General features: G+C 33.2%; 4 protein-coding genes and 1 pseudogene across 5 annotated transcripts; 1 reads left to right on the forward strand and 4 right to left on the reverse strand.

Annotated features, from left to right (window-relative positions):
• Positions 1-710: 710 nt before the first annotated feature.
• Positions 711-3,597, reverse strand: LOC114423301 (ras-related protein RABH1e-like). Its single transcript, XM_028390008.1, has 6 exons — positions 3,349-3,597; positions 2,478-2,548; positions 2,230-2,318; positions 1,716-1,827; positions 1,297-1,387; positions 711-1,184 (listed from the first exon to the last, which is right to left on the reverse strand). Exons 1-6 carry the CDS (start codon positions 3,463-3,465, stop codon positions 1,041-1,043), a joined length of 624 nt encoding a protein of 207 aa, XP_028245809.1. The 5' UTR covers positions 3,466-3,597; the 3' UTR covers positions 711-1,040.
• An 811-nt stretch (positions 3,598-4,408) lies between these two features.
• Positions 4,409-5,537, reverse strand: LOC114420913 (annotated as a pseudogene).
• Positions 5,538-7,229: 1,692 nt separating this feature from the next.
• On the forward strand, positions 7,230-11,429 carry LOC114421867 (BTB/POZ domain-containing protein DOT3-like). Of its 2 annotated transcripts, none has more exons than XM_028387965.1 (6): positions 7,230-7,448; positions 7,697-7,766; positions 8,466-9,364; positions 9,551-9,827; positions 9,928-10,056; positions 10,948-11,429. In XM_028387965.1, the coding sequence occupies exons 1-6, from the start codon at positions 7,321-7,323 to the stop codon at positions 11,323-11,325; spliced, it is 1,881 nt and encodes a 626-aa protein (XP_028243766.1). In that variant the 5' UTR covers positions 7,230-7,320; the 3' UTR covers positions 11,326-11,429. The 2 variants fall into 2 exon arrangements, with proteins under 2 accessions (XP_028243766.1, XP_028243767.1); XM_028387966.1 differs by lacking the exon at positions 7,230-7,448 and adding an exon at positions 7,464-7,563.
• A 1,087-nt stretch (positions 11,430-12,516) lies between these two features.
• Positions 12,517-13,245, reverse strand: LOC114421868 (50S ribosomal protein L23-like). Its single transcript, XM_028387967.1, has one exon. The coding sequence runs from the start codon at positions 13,114-13,116 to the stop codon at positions 12,775-12,777; it is 342 nt and encodes a 113-aa protein (XP_028243768.1). The 5' UTR covers positions 13,117-13,245; the 3' UTR covers positions 12,517-12,774.
• Positions 13,246-14,343: 1,098 nt separating this feature from the next.
• On the reverse strand, positions 14,344-19,352 carry LOC114421869 (UDP-N-acetylglucosamine transporter ROCK1-like). Its single transcript, XM_028387969.1, has 7 exons — positions 19,103-19,352; positions 17,419-17,467; positions 17,074-17,300; positions 15,947-16,145; positions 15,711-15,854; positions 15,268-15,342; positions 14,344-14,829 (listed from the first exon to the last, which is right to left on the reverse strand). Exons 1-7 carry the CDS (start codon positions 19,228-19,230, stop codon positions 14,668-14,670), a joined length of 984 nt encoding a protein of 327 aa, XP_028243770.1. The 5' UTR covers positions 19,231-19,352; the 3' UTR covers positions 14,344-14,667.
• Between the last annotated feature and the right edge of the window lie 1,495 nt (positions 19,353-20,847).

Below are 20,847 nucleotides of genomic sequence, written 5' to 3' on the forward strand. Positions count from 1 at the left end.
CAAGAAAAGTCCACAATTAAGGTTTCCAGGTAATAAAAGAAAAACCGTGTGTCCACCAAATAACACCGATGAAACATATTCATTTGGATCATCCCTCTCATGCATATTGCTGTCACATCATGTCTACATGGTATATCTTCCGCCTCCCAAAAATTAGTTACAACATGGATCTATGTTGACTATGAATTTATCACTAAACATACTATAAGTTACCTCAAATTTCATCTCACTAGCCCAAATGGAAAACAAATTACGATTTTTTTCAATTTCTATATCAAGCCTTTTTCTTGGGTTAGGATCACTTTTCCAGGATACTGTTTTAGTTTTTCAATCTTATGGTTGCTTTGATTAGAATCAAGTGACATTTTTTTTTTTTTACCAAAATAACATGATCTTATATTAGAATTTCTTAAAAATATACAATAATATTTTATAATAATATATTCAAAAAGTAAAAAATTATGAGTGATTAAATTAGTTCGGGTCCAATCAAGTTGAGAAAATCAAAACCTAAGATCCTATTCCATAGAGAATGAGTTAGTTTATAAAAATCAAATTTTCAATGCTAGAAAACCATATTTTAAAAAGAGAAATGCCGAGAACCGATTCTCTAAGACGCTCTTATGGTCGAGTGTGTTAAAGAGATAAGTTTTATAGAATGGTTCGGTCAGTAGTCAGGTTGGTTGAGCCTTTAAGTCAAACAAGATCCATAATCACCCCCTAAAACCCAGGCAATTCTGCTTTGGATAGGACGATGAGTGCCACCAAAAGAAAAGGGCTGGACGGAGGAACAATTTGTAGAGCTTGTTTATTACCTGTATTCTTACATCAAGGGACTAATTGTATAACAAATAAACGAAATAACTATCAATGTTTGTGTCGTACATCAATACCTACTGCAATTTGTCCCCCTCACCCAAAAACTGAAGGATCATTGATATGAAAGCACTTTTCCTCCAGTTCCATCATTCCATTTAAGCAGCCAATCTCAGAATTATATTCAGTGAACAAATTATTGGCTGTTTTGAGAATAGTCTTCTCTAGCATGAGCAACCTCCTCCTTGTTGCTCTGTCTGGGATGAATTCACCGTGGGTTTTAAATTTACATCGACCATGTCTTCCTGCTTTGTAGAAGAAAGAGATTCCATCCCTGGCAAGGCAGCAGCAATCTTACGAAACAAAGGCTGCAATTTGCATTGACAGAAAAAATTAGACACAAGAACCAACATGTGAAGGAAGATGAAGTTGAGAAACGACCATCAATTTGGGATGGATGCAGAATTCACTAATTTTCACCTTGATATTGAAGCCTGCTTTGGCACTGGTTTCTATGAACATGATTCCAAACTCACGGGACTTTGCATCTCCTTCCTCTATAGAAACTTGCCTGTTCAAGTATCAAAATGGCTCTTGTAAAAAAAACTTCAGAGTAAAATCACAATACGCCAATGACAAACACAAAGGGTAGGCCGCCTGGTAAACGATTTCATGTTCTTTGTAACTACTAATGCATGCAAAGCCAATGCCCAGACATAAATTTTAAGCCATCTTAAAACTATATTTAATTTACCTGAATTTTACAGTTTTCGGATGAAACAGAATATGTAAACACTAAAATAGAAGGTTCAAAACACTAAAACTTCCGCTTAACAAAACAGTTAAGAATTTAATTTTTTTATAAATTAAAGAATCATATAGACCAAATTAGTACTCACCTTTTTTCAACAAGATCAGTTTTGTTTCCAACCAACACAATAATAACATCACTGCCACGTTCTGTACGAACCTCCTCAACCCACTTGTTAGTGTTCAGAAATGATTGCCTGTCTGCATAAGAAAAGCTTACCCAGGTTAAATAATTATAAATTTCTGTTCAATTTTTATTACTTGTGAAAAATGAGAACTAAAGCACTTCCAAATATACATGCAAACACAGTTAAGATAAAAAGAAAACAAAGGAGAACAGGCATGAGTGCAAGCAAGCACACGCACGCACAAACAGGGAGGGAAATGAATGCAATAACGACATAATGTGTCAGAAAACAAGACCCGAACAGTCACTCACACATAAGTATTAAAGAACATATTCATGCGCTACAAAACCCTTTTTTGAGTTACATGGTCAAATAATTTGGAAAAGTTATGTCATGAGAAAATAGGAAAAGATCCATAAAAAATCCTGTTAATTAGATAATGAAAGTGGTATATAAAAGAACATATAAAACTCACTAGCAACATCATATACTATAACTGCAACAGAAGAATCTCTTATGTAGCTTGGAATGAGACTTCTAAATCTTTCTTGCCCTGCAGTATCCCTGTGAAGTTAACATATACTAAGCTCAGAAATTGTAAAAATAAACAATGCCTACTAGGCGTACCAGCAATGTGCACTCTAATATAATTGTTGAAAAATAAACAAACAAATATAAAAAGACTGAGCTTGTATATATGATTTGAAGAGGAATTCATCCTACCAAAGCTGCAAGCGAACAGTTCTATCTTCAAGGTACATTGTTTTTGACAAAAAGTCAATACCAATAGTTGCCTGAAATTTAGATAACAAAATATTTTGTCAGCCATCTAGCAGCAGGAAGAATAAAAATTGTGGATCCTTGACAGAACAAAAAAATATATACCAAGGAAACAAGCCTCCATGTCCATTAAAAATAAATTTATATTATGGCTAATAAACAAGACAATAATGATATTCATACACCTTCATACACACACCTACAAAGTACTTCTTCCCCTTCATTTTCTCTCTTTATTTCAGATCACATCGTCTTTCTTTTCTCTCTTCATTTTCCTAACTTTCACTAGGTGTATACACCCATGGACTGTATACCAGTCATTTTCCTAAACAAGAAGAAGCATTACAAGCAATCAGAAATCTAATAAAATAAGCCTCTTAAAAACCAACACAATGTGGATCTTGAGTGAAGACTGAAGCCCTTCTCAATGACTAAAATTCTTCCCATTCTAGCATTTTACCAACTGAAAACATGAATGGCGATCCCAGAATTGATAATGTGACAGACTTTTCAAACAAATGGTTTAATTCCAAGCCTCCACTTCAGCTTCCCCTTTAAAATTGAGAGATAAGTTTAAACACAAGAAAATCCGATAGCCACAAAATTCAGAGCACATTTATCTATCTCCTCTTGATCCTCTCCTAAATCCTAATTATCGTTGATCAAAACGTCTTAACAAATTCAAATTACATCAAAATTTATTGTGGAACTCATTTCACAGATTGATTCACGTGAGGGAAATCACATGCACATATAAAACGCATGTCGTAAATGACAGAGATCAACGGCAAATGAAAATGAAAATGAGATAGACCTGGTAGGTTGTGTCAAATTTGTCGTACATGAAGCGGGTGATGATGCTGGTTTTGCCAACGGATTGATCGCCCAAGAAAACGAGCTTGTATTTGGCGAGAGGGGACACCGTCGCCATTTCTCACCTTTTCTCCTTTCTCAGACACACACACACAACGCAGATCTGAATCTACCAAATTCTCTTCTCGCAACAAAATTCAGAAGAAAGAGAGAGAAGGAAAGGATGACCAAATTTAACGTAATGTATGGTGGAGTGCAATGCGTTTTATATATACGGGATTAGAAAACCGCCAACCACGATACCGCGTCACGCAAACTTTCTAATTTGTACCTATCAAATTATTTTATTTTATTTATGTCAATTGCCACATATCTCATATATGTACCCTCCCCCAAAATAAGGTAAGAGTAAGTTGCTTCAAAGTTGCCCCCATTTTCTTGATTCCATTTCTTTATTAAGATTATCAAGACATTCCAACCATGATCGTTATTTCAGAGAATACATGTCTTTTTTTTCTTTAAAAAACAACAACTTCATATTTACATGCCTTCATATTTCATATTATGTTATCATTTCTCATTGCCTCATTTTTTTTTCTCTCTCTTTATGCAACAGTTTCCTTTTCAAAATAAAGACCTGATTCAATTAGATTTTTTTAGTAATAATACATTGACAGAGTGCAAAATAATTTATACTTTTACGGCATAACTTTTTTCTCTTAAAAAAACTCTCACTGTTCAAGTAAAAGAACATTATTTTTATAATACTATTTTTTATATAAACATTTTATTTTTAGTTACACAAAATTTAAACACCCAATCCAACAAATAAAACTTCCAAGTTGAAAGAACTAAAATGATAATTTACTAAAAAAATAGTCAATAATATTAACTAATACAAATGTAATTAACTTAACCATGCAAAAGTCAGAATAAACCCTTATTCATCAGTAAATTCTAGTTCTCATGAACAAATTTGAATCAATTAAATTGTTCCCAACAATCCAATAATCACTGAAACGTTAAAGGGGAAATGAAAGTGGCTTCACAACCTCCAAACTCTAAACCACTCCCTCCAAATTTCTCCCCCAGTAAAGAAACACAGTCAGCAGCATCACCACAAGAACCCAACAGAGCCATTCTGTGTTGGTGTTCTTCCTCTTCATTTGGTTAGCATTGTTAACAACACTGGCCACACGATCCTCAATGCTATCCAAGTTTTCTCCTTGGGTCTCAACCAAAATAGCTATGTCAACAAAAATCTGGTCAAGCATATTCAAACTCCTCTGGATATCCATGATCACTTCCTCATGCCTAACACCCAAATCAGCATTATCAATATCCGTTTTCCCTGCTGCCGCAACCATAAACTCAACTTTGAGACTCCTCGAAATCATTTTCTCCATGAGAAACTTGTCTCTCAAGGACTGAAATCCATGCATCAACATGACCCTAAGTTTTGCCCTCAAACCATTTGTGACAGACATTCTGGTCATATCAATTTTTTTATTGGCAAATGTTATTAGGAGAATGGAATCCGTGATCTTTTTTCCCTCCTTTCTTTCTTTCTTAATCACTCAACCAACCTTATTTGGGTTACTTCTATGTAGGATTCTGATAAAGTGCGATTGGTTATGTTGGATTGGTCAATAACCTCGAGCCTTGACTTGATGATCCTTGCCTTGCAAAACAAGGCAACCATGTCAGACACCATGCGGTCTCTTAGGCCACGTAGGACTTTGGCAATGTGAGTGCACTTTGTCTACTCTTCGTGCAGTTGCAAAAGGTCCAATAAGAGGTTCGCGATCTCTTCTATTTCAACCTTGATTGCTTCAACTTCTTGGAAGAACTGAGAGAGGTGGTTATGGTCTTCCGTGGGTTTGTCGAGTTTCCCTGCTTCAATGTCATGAGAGTCTTCAAGGTCGTCCTTCTCAGCCTGTTTCTTCAGTTCAGCGTAACTTTGGAACGATTTTGTCATTAAATCATTTATCTTTGCAAAATTCTGCAAAACCAACAAAACCCTGAATGCATGAATGGAATGAGAACATAAGGAATTATTGGGGTCTATGGTTTCGATCAATGTCTACCTATTAGTTAACCAAGGTTTTCAATTCAATTTACAAGAAAGAGGAAATAAAATTTGGTTACATGAAAATTGGTTGGCATCATGGAAATGTAGTTCTGGACCATATAGTATTTTTTTATGAGAAATTTTGAGATTTAAAGCTAGTAAAGCCCTTTACAATCAAGTATTTGCAAAGGATCATAGATCGAAATTCCAGGAGGTGTGAATAAATTATTAACGAATTTAAATCTAAAGATTTCAAAGTAGATGAAATTTTTGTAGCCTCTTTTTTTGAGATAAGTCTCTCTATTTTTGTGATAACTGATTTTCTCTAATCCAGAAACTTAAATATCCCATATGTTTGTATTTCTCATTTCAATAACAAAAGGGCTTATGATTCACAAAACATACTTTCGCAACTGTGTACTAAGTAAAGAAGTTTATACTCATCACTAAGTTACGATTTTATGTACGTTATTTTTCCAAAAATAAAAATAAAAATAAAAATCATGTAGAAGAATTTGCGAGTTGCCATAAATGCCAAATAGACGTACAATGCCTATAGGCCACAAGTCGCCAAATCGGTCACACTATGTAAGGTTGAAGGGGGACAAATAGTGGCCCAAATCCTTCTTAATAATCAAAGATAGATTTTAACAGGATGTTCGCGGTTCGATTTGATTTGTTATTCATCAAAAAATCATTCAAACTAAACCTATAATATGTGGTTTGATTTGGTTCGATTTTTTTTAAAAATAAAATCTGAATCAAACTAATATTTTATAATTTTTATTAAATATTATTTCATTAAAATTTATATTTTTTTATCATTTCAAATAAATTATATTAAAAAATTACTAATAACAATCTATAAAATTTATTAATATGTTAAACATTTTATAATAATAATTTGTCAAACATATTTTAAAAAGTTCTCCTAAAAAAGGAAATGGTATATATTATAAAAGTTTCATATTCATAACATTATAAAATACTATAAAACTCAAGTGATATACATATAAAACGCATAACACTAAAATAATATAAAGGTTAATATAAGTGTTGTTGTTTGGTTCAGTTTCAACACAAACAACAAACGGTTTTGAGAAAAAAAAATCATCCAAACAAATTAAAAAAGAATCAATTTGGTTTGATTTTTCATTTTTTTTAACGATTTTCGATTTTTATTTTGGATCGGTTTGAATTTGAACATTCCTAGATTTTACAATGATTTTGACCCCCAAATAAAATAGGTAAAAATGATTGGAGGGGTGAGGGTAGAAGAATGGAGAGAGATATCCTATAATTTTTTCTGCAATAATATAAATTATTTTTAATACTTTTAAAATTAATATTTGATCATAAAATTAAATAGCAATGTTATTTCTTAGAACGAGTCATGGAACGAATCCGCACGAATCCCACATGCATTCATTTTATTGGTTACTTGTAAATTAAAAAGAAAAAAAATATTATTGCTAATTTAACAGAAACTCAAGATAAAAATTCGTGCAAGCTTTTTGAGATGCATTTCGTAACAAAGAACAATTTGGATTGTTGTTTGTTACTAAGTGTATGACAAGAAAAGCCTGCATGAAACTTTATAATACAAGAGAAAACTCAAATAAAATAAAGCGATGTAAACAAAACCATGCACCGTGTGCATATTTGGCCTCAAACATTCACAGGGTTATTATTTCTACACAACAACTGAATGTTATTAAAGTTGATAACCAGAAGGAAAGAAACAAGTCACCAACCGTCTTAACTACAGCCTTACACTGACCACAGAATCAACTTCCAGCATTAAATTTAGACAACATCACGGGTCTTATACCATTGTCTCTTTGCATCAAAATGAAGTGTCTACTCTATCCCAAGTTTACTGCAATTAGCTAAACTATCACCATGAAGTCCCTTCAAGTAGGGCAAGCACAACAAGACTCCGATGGAAGTGATAAGGTTTCAGACAAAAGCATTGTAGTTCCCAACAAATTCATCGCAATAGCTGATAGCTTCAAAGGAGAACATTCATGGTACTTCTAGAATAGGATCTTTTATAGAAGATTAGGCAGCTAAAAATTCAGTAATAATAACAATATCTAGCTACATGTCTAAATGAATTTGAATTTGCATGTCCAACCAAGTATGGTACTCCCCCTGCCCCTCTTATTTTCTCTTCCGAGCTAGTTTCCATTCTTTACTAAATTCTACCTACCACTTATGTGTATGTGCTTTCTTTTTCTTCTTTTTGTTTCTTTTTTTCTGGTTTGGTCCTGTGCAGGTTCATTGCTCCTCAAATCCCAACAGATTTTTCAATTCAAGTCCAGGAAACCACTTATAATGTTCACAAGGTATATAGACAAACTCTTTGTGACATATTTAAAGCCTTGTAAATGCAAAAAATCATTGACTTAATTCTCCCTCTGAATTGGTTTATTATCATATTTCCAAACAATCATCAGCGGGGTAGAGCACAGGAAATCGATAGCATCATAACACTGTCTATTGTCTCAATGAGTGACACTGACTGGTGTAGAACATAGTTTTATCACAGTGAGCATAAGAACCGCACATTCCTTTTCTTTGTGGTCTGTGTACGTGTCTTTTTACTTTTTTGGATATGGTAAAAAAAGTTATTCGAGATAGAAAGCACTAAACGTTAGAGACGGTTTAAGAGTCCTGAAAACAGAACAGCAGAAAACATGGGGAAACTAACCGGGTATTTCATATTTGTTTTTTTTAATATCATTTTCAATTTATATGTTTTCACTGATAATTATAAAAAATAAATGTAGCAATATTTTTATTTTATTTCTTGTTTTTAAGATCTCATGGAGGAAACAGTGAAAATGACAAAAACACTGCTTCTAGTACCATTTCCTTGAACAAAATCTAAAAACAAGAAATACAATGAAAATAAAGTTTTTTTGTAATAAAAATAAAAGAAACCAAACAGACCAGCAACTTATGTCTTAATCATATTTTGTATTATAGCTACTTTTGCTGTAACATCATTACGTACGTTGGTCACTTTTTTTTTGTAACAACAGTACCCCTTGATATCAAAGTGCGGTTACATAGGACGATTGGAAATTCAGCCTTTGATATCAAATTCTGGCAATGTGCTCAACCTTGAAAACTTCCCAGGTGGATCTGAAACATTTGAAACAATTCTAAAGTTCTGTTATGGCCTCCCTATAGACTTCAGCCCAGATAACATAGCTGCACTAAGATGTGCATCAGAGTTCCTAGAGATGACTGAAGAACTAGAAGATGGAAACCTCATTTCTAAGAGTGAAGCTTTCCTCACCTTTGTTGTGCTTTCTTCATGGAAAGACACTATCACTGTTCTGAAATCATCTGAAAACCTATCTCCATGGGCTGAAAACCTCCAAATTGTAAGAAGATGCTGTGATTCCATTGCATGGAAAGCTTCTAAAGATGAGCTCACAAGCGAGGATGCAGCACCTAATCAAGAAAGCTGGTGGTTCAACGATGTGGCCGCCTTCCGCATTGATCATTTTATGCGGATCATTTCTGCAATAAGGGCAAAGGGAACCAAACCAGAGACCATTGGTAAATGTATCATGCAATATGCCAAGAGATGGCTGCCGGGAATGGAGGTGGAGTTAGAAGGGCTAAGAGGATATGGGCATGAAAAGTGTAACCTACAGTTCAGTATTTTTAGTGGGAAGAAGAAAGAAAGCAGTGGAAACAGCAAGGAGCAAAGAACAATTATTGAAAGCCTAATAAGCATTATTCCTCCTCAGCAAGATGCAGTCTCGTGTAAGTTCATGTTGCAGTTGTTAAAGATGGCCATGATGTATTCTGTATCACCAGCTCTCACAACAGACCTTGAAAAGAGAGTGAGTTTGGTGTTGGAAGATGCTGAGGTGAGTGATCTTCTAATTCCAAGATATCAAAATGGAGATCAAGGCAAAACGGTCATGTGAGTATGTTACAATTCTCCTTTTTTTTCGCACATTGGAATTGGCATTAATGCCAAAGGTCAAATTTAACTCCACAGCCCTCTAAACCAATTTTTTTTGTTAAAAAAAAAAACCCAAGAGTTATGAAAACGACTAATGACACTAATGTCTATCTTTTGTCTTTTCTTATTCTTTTCCTTCATTAGTTGCATGACTAATTCATCTGAAGAATGCACCATGCTAGACATAGATGTAGTGCAACGAATTGTGGAATACTTCTTGATGCATGAACAACAGCAGATTCAACAGCAACAGAAGACTAGGAAATTCAATATTAGTAGGCTCTTGGATAATTACCTAGCTGAAATTGCAAGAGATCCAAATCTTTCAATTACCAAGTTCCAAGTTTTTGCTGAATTGCTACCAGAAAATACTCGATCATATGATGATGGCCTATATAGAGCCATTGACACCTACCTCAAGGTCATCATTTAAATTCTTATTTTCTTGTGATTCAGTTTCCCGTTTTAACTAAAGGCAAATAAAACAAAGTTTTGACATTCTGATATTGACATCTCTCCAGACCCAGCCTTCACTGACCGAGCATGACCGTAAAAGACTCTGCAAAATCATGAACTGTGAAAAACTCTCACTTGATGCATGCCTGCATGCTGCACAAAATGAGAGATTGCCCCTAAGAACTGTTGTCCAGGTAAAGTTTGCAATCTCTGGAATCAAACTCTTTCAGCTTCATACATTATAAATTAATAAATGACCATTAACCACAGTTTTGAGAATTTCAGATTCCACCAACAAAAAAGCTAAACTTGATGTGATGATTATATAGCAGAATTCACAATTCAGATTTAGCAGCATCCGTTCTACAAACACAGTAGCCAAATTAAACACTAGAACCAATTTAGGATAAATTATATTATTGATTATATAAATAATTGTAACTTCACAGACGTTTTACTTTTACTTTCAATAAGAAAACCCTTAAATACTAACAGAATCTATGGGTGAATGGCAGTTTTTCAACGTAAGAAGGATAATACAAATCCTCATAAGCAGAAAAATGAAAACAAAAGAGAAACACTCCCCAATGCTCAATCCCTCCCTGAAGCCACATGCCCAAGGAGAGGCCAGAAAAACAATCCTAACCCAATAGAAAATAGTTGACAGTAAACTCTACACATTATTTCCTCTATACACAAAGGTTTTTTTTTATGCGACAAAGATTGTGTTACTAACCTATAGTGATTTGGAAATAAAATTTCTCTTAAAATTGCAGTAAAACATAATTGGTTTAGAAGAGAAGTTTAAAGACCAGAAATGTTGAGACATGACAATCATCATGTGAGGAGATTCAACAGAAAGAATAAAATATTTTCCAAGTCCACTTTTAATATGAAAATTGTATTCTACAGAACAGTGTCGAGGAACTGGTTCACATAATATACATCCGATGTAAGATAGTGAGGTAGCACAAGAAATTATAGTTAAAATTACATAACATTTTTAGAGCTAATACGACCAGAGTGATGATTTGGCATAAAAGCTGCCACCTGAAATCCTGATTGAAAGTACACACAACATGCAGGTTCTATTTTCAGAGCAAGTAAAGATGAGGGCAGCAATGCATGAGAAAGAGCCAGCACAAATTGGAATCCAATCTGAACAAGAAGAAAACCAGACATCTGCAACTATGGACATTAAGGCACTCAAAGCAGAACTTGAGAATGTAAAGTCCCAAATGGTAGAACTGCAGAATGACTATTGTGAATTACAACAGGAGTATGAAAAGTTAAGCAACAAGCCAAAGAATTCATCAGGCTGGAGTTTAAATTGGCGGAAGATTAAGAACTCCTTACATACAAAACCAGCAGGAGTTGAAATTGGAGACAGACAGGATGCACCCAAGTCACCAAACACCATTCTACGTAGACTAAACCCTAGAAGAAGGCTCTCCATGTCTTAAAAGTTTTTCATTTTTGAAGTTTCAACATAAAAAGTCCTGTAATAAAAACACCTAGCTAGCCATTCTTTATATGAAGCATATAGACTAAATTTTGTTTCTTAAGATATTGTTGACTTCAAAGAGGAGTTTCTTGTAGGCTGTAGCTGCCATATACAGACAAAGACTCCCAAATGCAGCAATACAAGTATACAAGTAAACAAACCTGAAAAGAAAACGAAAATGTGACTAGATTACTGATACAAGCTCATGGACCCTAAGAATATACAGTTGATAAGACATCAACTTATAAGTTTTGCAATGAACCATAAAAGATGCAGATGAAGGGAAAACAAAATGCTCTAGAATTGCAGAAAAATGCAACTTAAGAGGAAACCATATCTGTGAGTTCAAATTGCAGGAACTATGCTGCTAATTTATAGAATTCACAATCAAATTTTAATTTAGGATGTTTGCTTACGCTGGTTTAGCAATTAACATATTCCTTCTATCAGCTAAGTACTAAGTCATTTCCCAGATAAAGATTCTTGGAATCATAGTCATACTGTTTATTATAGTGACGAGATTCTTGATGCTTATGGTAAACCGCACCCAGCCTTCAAAGCTAAACTTAAAAGTTGATGTCCTATCAACTGTACATTTTTAGGGTCCATGGGCTTGTATCAGTAATCTAGTCACATTTCCGTTTTCTTTTCAGGTAAGTTTACTTGTATACTTGTATTGCTGCATTTGGGAGTCTCTGTCTGTATATGGAAGCTACAGCCTACAAGAAACTTTTCTCTCTGAACACACTTATGCTAAACAACAAAACCGCACCCAGCCTTCAAACTTCCAAACTCAAATTCTGGGTTTTACATTATTATTACTATTCATACATGGGTAAAATGAATTTATATTAATTCAAATTCATTTTTTAAGATAAACAAGTTAATTTATCATTTCGAATGCAAAGGGTTGACACTTGACACAATTCACAGCAAAGAGTTTATAATCGAAGAGCAATTGGTCTCGCTTCCTAGAACAAGCACAGAGTGCTGCAGAATTATTGAGATAAATTTATGTCAACAGTCAATTTAGCTAAAATACCATTCCCTATGGGCATTTCTAAACAGTAGAACTATTTCTTTCTCAAACTGAGCATGGTTTTATTTTATTCTGTAGTGAGGGTTTCATCATCAAGTTAATCCCAATATATCAAAAGTTCAAAAAGAAAGAAACTAATTCATCATTTGATTTTAAATTGTGGTCACTGTTGTGATTTCATTGCAAACCTTGATATTGCAGCCAAAATTACAGACCTTTTTTTAAATCCTTATACAGCACAATCCTCATTAATCGATAAACTCCAATAGACCACTTTACCATCCTATGTTTTTATGCCCAAATGGAACTCAGAAAAAAAGAAGAGAGCCAACATGACAAGAGAATACTCAAACCCCCACAACTATACACTTAGTAGTGAGTAGTGGTCAACATATTCTCTTTCTTCTTGTCTTCTACGGTGGAACCAAAGGGGTAAGGGTTCTGAGAGAAGGAAAGTGGTTTCTTGAGGGTGACGTAGGCCTTCTTGTAATCGGGTTTTGCTACCAACGATCCCGCGTAACGCTTCTTCTTGCCCTTCATGTTCAGAGTTCGCACCTTTTCGACCTCGAACCCGTAGAAGGTTTCGAGGAAACGCTTGATTTCGACCTTGGAAGCTGAAGGAGCAGTCTTAAACGCGATTTCTTTGATGTTGTTTGAGGAAGTGCTGGCCGGCATCAGTGGCGTCATGGGAAGGTTTGTGATGTGTGCCATCAGATTTTGATTTGAACAGTGAAAACTTACTTCTTGAAGACAACCTTTCTCCGCGCTTCCTTAAACCCTGCCAACGACCAAAACAAAACCCTCTTCCTCTGCCCAGTACCTTGTTTTTGTCGCTCTCTTTGTTTTGTTTTTATTTGTTTTCTTAAAAATGTATAGAGAAGAAATTAAAGAATAAATATTTTCATAAGCTTATTTTATTTGGAAAATATATTTCTGTTTTTATTTAAATCCACACTCATCAAACATTTAAAATTCAATTATAGGATAATTTCTAATTTATTCATGAAATATTTACCGACTTTTTCTATTACAGTTTTTTTTGTTGAAAGCCAGTTGACTACCTTTAGGATAACTTTTAAATAATTGATAAAGTAAATTTAGTACAACGAAATATTGTTAATATAAAAAGATTTATATTATCAACCAATTAAACATCAAAGTCATCAATCAATTCAAATAACATGCGCCTTGCATATATATATATATATATATATATATATATATATATATATATATATACACATATATAACTATAAAAATAAGAATATAAAAATTTATAAAAACTATCAAAATTAAAAAATCTAAGTGAAGTGTTATTTCTTAGTTGCAAAAATCTTTTGTTTACCAATTCTCTTATATTATCAAACTATTTGTTATACAAAGAAATTGAATTGTAATTAATGGAAATTGTTTAATTGTAGAAAATATATATAGAAAGTTAAAATAAGTGAAAAAAACAATATGACTTATATTATTAACTTACATATTATACCAAAAAAAAATATTCACTTACGTATGATTTAGTAGTATCTTTTATAATTGATTTTAGAAATTAGATAAAAATGACTTTTTTTTTTGTAAATTTTGATTGGTAATAAATAGATGCGTAAATTAATTTTCTTTTTATTTTTGTAGTGGATATGAAACACGTTTCAGTTTGTTTGCAATGTTTTTATGTCTAGTTATTCAAAACGTGAGGTCCCTAAAGATGCAAAATCTGTTTTTCAGCTCATTAAGTAATCGGAATGTAGCGTCTCTCTTAAATGTGATGAGAGTATATGTCATGTGTATCGAAACGATGTTTATCTATGACCTTTCTCATGTTCTTGAATAACGACATATGGTCCTGGTCGAAGAGAGACACCATATTGTTCTACTCAAGTAGGAATAGATAAATAAATAATAAAAAAAAACCCTAATGCTTCAGTTCATCAGAGATAAAGGATTAAACGACGATAAGTATTTTTCGATTGAATTTCATTGGTGATACAGGCATTGTCTCCTACGATATAAATTTCAAATTGAAATCCTGTTATCCACACAATGAAGAGGAGACAAATAATTGATCATTTAAAGATTCCAGAATATTCAAAAAAAAAAAAATAGCTCTGTATAACATCCTAATTCTATTGAGATCCAGAAGACATCAAGAAGAATGCTTGCCTTCTATGTTCTATCATTTACAATATGCTATATATTCTGGATAAAAAAACAAAGTAGTTTCGGGGGGAACTAATGAAATAAATTCCCCATGGTCAGATTCTATGACTCCTTCTTCTTAACCTGGTAGGGGTATTTCTGGTATATTGAAATGCTAGTGACCACTAGTGGAAGAGCCAAAAGGCAATACAATGAAGGTGTCTTTCCATCGAAAATAAACTGTAGCAATGCTGTAATGAGTAAAGCAGAAACAATGACAAACCCCTGCAAACACATTGAATGAATGCCACTGTAAGTATATTCGTACAAAACAGTAAATATGAAGAATTTTTAACCCTAATATTCCCTATGAAAGAATTTTCAAAGTCAGAATTTTCATCATGTCCGGCAACTCCTAAGCTACTCAAAGTACCATAAGTTTGTGCAGTTACTGCCTCTACTGCTCCACCGATAAGGTGCAATAATAATTTCTCTTAATCAACATTAATAATGCATGTTAGAATTTAGATTAAATCCCCCAATAGCCATGATAAAACAAATGCATGTAATATGTTTCATCCAATTAACCTCCAGATTATTATGTGAACTAGGGAAATTGTAAACTAAATAAGGACTGACTAACATCTGATCATTTTATCTGTCTCATCTGAGGAAACTGCATCCTAAAAGTAATTCAGTAATAGTTCACAAAGTTAAACTTACCTTCCGAACACCACCAGCATGGCTTGTAACTAAACCGACAAGAATTCCTCCAAGGGCATTGAAAATTACTGGGATCTACAGTAAATAAAAAAAAAATCTGTAAATTTTTAAAAGTTAATGTCAATCAAGACCTATTTATTAAAGGCAAAATTACTCTTGCATATGGATAAAAACGGCCAGAACAAGGCACTAAAAAGTTCATATTATGAATTTGCAAGTAATTATCATACTCACTATTCTCTATTGCAATTAATTACAAATTTATCATCAACTAGAATGTACGGGAATTAATCAAACCCCCGTTATATGCATGTGCTTGGCAGAGGTCAGAATATCAAAATTTGAACCTTTCAGTTTTATATATCTGTGTGTTGGCTGCATAACAACAATCTAACAGTTCTAAGAATTATATCACAGAAGTCAAACAGCAGTAAGAACATTACCAAAGTAAGAGGAGTCCAACCATAGAAAAACCCATGTTGTCTCATAGCTTCCCCATCTGGAGATTTCAAAGTACTGGCAAGCAAACATAGACTTCCAACAATAGACATTTCTATAGTCATCAAGTATGATGAGTGTTTCTTAACCTGTGATAGAAGGAATCAATAGATATATATATGTATTAATATCAATCAACCAGGGAATTATAGTTTTGAACAGAATTGAAAGTTCTGGTAACCTGAGAGGCCCATTGACACAAGGATGAAGCCAATCCAGAGAGCACTGAAGCAACTAATACAGGAATAATTCCATAGAATAAAATTTGATCAGCATTGCCAATAGCAGAACCTTTGGTAGAGCCTTCGCCAACACTTAAAAGAACTGCCGCAACTATTAACAAGAACAAGGCTCCAATTTGCTCAATCGATTGTTTTTGCCTGTACAAACCATTATCAGATGCCATGTAGTGTACAGTACATTATAGGTCCAAGGTTAGAGAAGGAAAAGAGATACTGGTGGCTAACAGTTGATTAAAATATGATTATGGATGTAATTTGTTACAAACCCCTAACCCAATATTCCTATTTACACAAATAATTAGGTCAAGTGCTATTAGTTCTAGTACAAGGTCAGAGATAACCAACTATAAGACTAATAACCTTATAACGCTAATTTCTTAACACTCCCCCTAAAGCTAGCCTTATAAACACTAAGCTTTAGTTTGTTGAAGTAGTAGAATAACACAAATAAACACAACCCATTTTAACAAAAACCCAGCAAAATAAAAGACGTCGAAAAATCCAAACACAGCAAAGAAAAGCAAAAAAAGCTGAACCCAAACAAAGCATAAAGAATTAATGCAGAAATGCATCCAGTAAGAGAAGAAGAGAAGAAAAGCCTCTCAGAAGAGTCTCCCAATAATCACCCTCTGAAACTGTTCCAGAAACACCCAAACAACAGAACAAGAAATCAACACTATCCAAAACACCTAAAGTAAAAACAGTAAGTGAAATACACCAAACCTAACAAAATATAGTTTGAAGGTTCCGGAAAACACCAAGTGCATGCCAATGACCTCAACCAAATCACAGACTGCAAGAATATAAGTAGGTTCAAAGAAAACAACCTACTCAACCACAAAATTATACCTTGGCCAGCCAAAACCACAAGAAACTGGGAGAATTCCTGCTCTTCAGAATAAATTACTTTTAGTTGAGTTTTTTATACAGAAACAACAGGTCTTGAGTGAAACCATTTGCTTAACAAACATAGATAACAATTTGGCGTATCCTCTTTCACAAACGTGAACAAAGGGGTTTGTCAAAAATAGCAGAAATATTAACAGTTGTAATTGTAGCAACATACCTCAATATGAAATATGCAAAGAGCGCGGTGAAAAATATTTTGGTCTGATTCAGCATTGAGAATGTGAGTGAATCAAGATTCTTGTAAGAAATTTGCAGCAAACTATTTTGCAATGCATATATAGCTGCAGGAAGTCCTGATGCAGTCAACGCACCAACCAAAGTCCACTCTTTATACAATTTCCTCAGACTACCATCTTTTGCCATAAAAAACACTGCACATATAACCTAAAAGGCAGATTACAGAGATAGATGAATGTTCCCAATAAAGAATAAGAAAAGTACGCTATAGTACAGGTTTTATAATAAAGCATGCCAAAACTATATAGAACAGTTCAAGAGTTACCTTTGCAAGCTCACAAGTCAAAACAGATGAAGTCACAATAACTTCACGTCTGCAGGAAGAGGGGAAAATAGGTTATAAGACACGCTTCACATGGTCATTCACAATTAGTATATCAATTTATGGTTTAATGCTTAAGGAAATGAATGACTTAAAAGATGTTAAAATTTAAAATCCACTAATCACATGGACATATTTATTTTAACCTTGGTTAAAAGAGGAAGCAGAAGTTTCATGATGATTACCATACATTACAATGCTGGTGTTAACATCATATCCATGTTGGATACACAATCAGATATGCCAGCCTGGATATGCAATTTTTTTTTTCATTTCAAATTTTTGTGCTAATATGGATGAAATTGGGATGTAAAAAGAACAGGATACAAGATAGTGGATAATGACTAATGCAGTAATGCTGACTTTTGAAACATGTGTGCCTATTTAATTTTAATTTTAGCCTTCACTAAGAATAACTATGCATAAATGCTTACATTTTAAAATTGAAGTGCTCATGTTATATTATATATTTGTGTTAATTGTCAATTTTGCACGTTATATCCTAATGGTGACGTTTCCTGAATCTCTACTTAGGAAAACTGAAGGCACACTTGCTGGCACTGGAATCATGCGTTAGGATGTAGAGGTAAATCGAAATTTTAAGAAATAGATGGCAAAACAGCCAAAACAGGAAAGGGCTATGCTTAAAACATCATTATATAACATTTTGTACTATTTAGAGTAAGAATAACTGCATGGACAACCCTACAGATATTTGTAACATTATCAGAAACTAAAATAACAAAAAAAGGATGGATTTATCTCCTCTAAAGTGAGGAAAGTGCACTTTAGAGGATAAGTGCAGTTATAACCGTTAATTACTTAATTAGAAAAGCAGCAGATAAGAATTTTAAGTTTTTAACAACTTCATAATATATGTAGCTTCACTTTATCTTCTAAAGTGCACCTGGTCACTTAAAAAGAGAGCCAAATCCAACAAGGACTCCCAGTCACTTAGACTGATCTTGACCTGAATTCCCATTTTCCGAGCATGTCTGTCTTGAATTATATAAATATGTGACATGCAAAACAAGGTGAAAATAATGCAACTCAATCTAAATGGATTTCTAGAATCCCTACTTCAGACAAAGCAATGCACCATTCCCAAGTAGGCCTTCAAACTCCATATGTCTAAGAACCAATACAAAAGGAAAGGATACATTCAAGTGCTGATTTCTCAAAGGACTTACTCTTCAATACTTTATATTTGCTCAAGTGGAATTCATCTACTGTTTAGAGAATCTTATTCTTTTCCTTTGTTTTAATTTTTTCCAGTGGGATTGTGTACCCACCATACTAGTGCCACCATTGCCGACTTCGATATAGTTAAAAATTTAGCGTAGCTTGTTCAATTATGTCAATTTCGTAAGTACTAACCAATCTTACCAACAACCACAGCATAGATCAAACGGAAAAGAGAACTAATTCATTCTGCTAACGATAATTAAACTAGCTAATCGAAAAAAAATGATGACAAAATCCCATTCCCAGTTTCATTTTACTTTAAAATTAAAAAACAGGTAATCAAGGGTTGGGCAGTTGGCAACGGTAACAACCATGTCGTGAATCGAGAAGAAAAGTATAGAATTGAAAGAATGAAGGGTAAAAAAGGATGAAGAATGAAAACCTGATGAAGCGTTTGGAGATCAAAGGTTGAGCACCGTATTGGAGAGCGAGGAGAATGGAAAAGAAGTGAATCCTTGCATTATTCATCACCTGACCCTGACTTGACTTGGGTGGTGCCGGTGGCGCCATTCAGCAGGGCTTTGATTCCTCCGATTTCGATTCTCCGATTTGACGCTCAATATAGTTACTCACTCCACGTAACGGCCGCAAACGACGACTCATACGTTTACTTGCCACCCCTGCTATTAAACGACATCGTTGCGTCCCCATTACTGGACTGGAGAGGAACAAATTCAGCACGTTTTTCATATTTAATATTTTTGCTTTTTGACTTCAAAGAAATTTGAATGAACCATCCAATTAAAAAAAAAAGTGTTACATTCAGGTAATATTATTTTTTTCCATTTTACTGGTACAAAATATTCCATAGACATTTGAAATCAAATTTAATATCAGCAACAACTTATTAATTAAATTATATTTAGATAATACACAAATGAATAATATAATTATGAATTTTAGATATATTTTTTAATCAGAAAATATGAATTTTAGATTAAAATTTAAATTATTTGCATGAGATCACAAGTCCAAACATTATTACATTTCACACAAAAAGAAATTGTATTTTTATTATATAATAATTAAATTATTTGCTTTTGAATGTGAGACATGAACAAGAAGTCTATCTCTATAATATTATTATTTATCCATTTATTTATCAATTTAATATATAAGTTTCATTAAGTGATAAAGCATTTATTGTTTCTCTAAATAATAATGATTAATCAGTGACATTAAAAAATGATTAATTACTCACAATCTTTAAATTTTAATTCATGTAAAATATTTCCAATACTTATAACTGTTTATCTATCATAATAAGTGTGAACAAATATTCTACATTGTTAGAAATTGTCAACATGGAAAAAAATTATTAATTATGCTTATTTACATATCATAATAAACCGTAGTAAGTCTTGAGCAATATTGTAATATTATAAACAGAGATAAAGATATTATAAAGTTGCAATTTTTTTTACCTGAATTGTTCTAATTTTATTAAAAACATTTTTTAATCAAAAGTGGTTCTTTCTCAGAAAAATAAATAAATAACTGAGTCCTTATTCTTCTTGACTTTTTTTCTCAGCCACATGAAGTGTGTGTCAAATTGGGCAGACAAGGCCTGATATTGAAAAGCTATATATAAAGTGGTGCTTGCGCATGCATTTGATGATGTATCTATATATTCACCAAAAGTGCTTTGCCCGTCATCACTTTCTATTTGATGGCACATTTGTGCAATTGCATCATGTATGCCTGAATCATCTCTGAAATATTTTCCCTTCTTTTTTCGGTGGTGGGGGGGACATTGGCTCATGCTGTACAGGGAGAAGGAACAAACTAGCAAACAAACAAGACACTAGCAACATCATAATCACTCGAGATCTATACTACATCTATAGCTTTTTTTCAAAAGTAATTCTAAATTCACCTGTATTTCGTTCTTACAAATCCTCTTACAACTAAAAAATGAGTTAAATATATTTTGTTCAAATTGAAACATGTTAAATGCATTAGTTTTTTTTTTTCATTTAAATAAGAGTAACATTATATTTATAAGAAATTTTTACTCTTATTTTTTTAAACAATCCCATTGATGTTTTGATAGAAGAAATCAAATTGTAATCTTAGATTATTTCTATTGTAAAAGAAAATGTTTGTTTTTTAATAAAAAAGATTTTA

The sequence above is a fragment of the Glycine soja genome, chromosome 8 (assembly GCF_004193775.1).
Source record: "Glycine soja cultivar W05 chromosome 8, ASM419377v2, whole genome shotgun sequence".
Taxonomy (NCBI): domain Eukaryota; kingdom Viridiplantae; phylum Streptophyta; class Magnoliopsida; order Fabales; family Fabaceae; genus Glycine; species Glycine soja.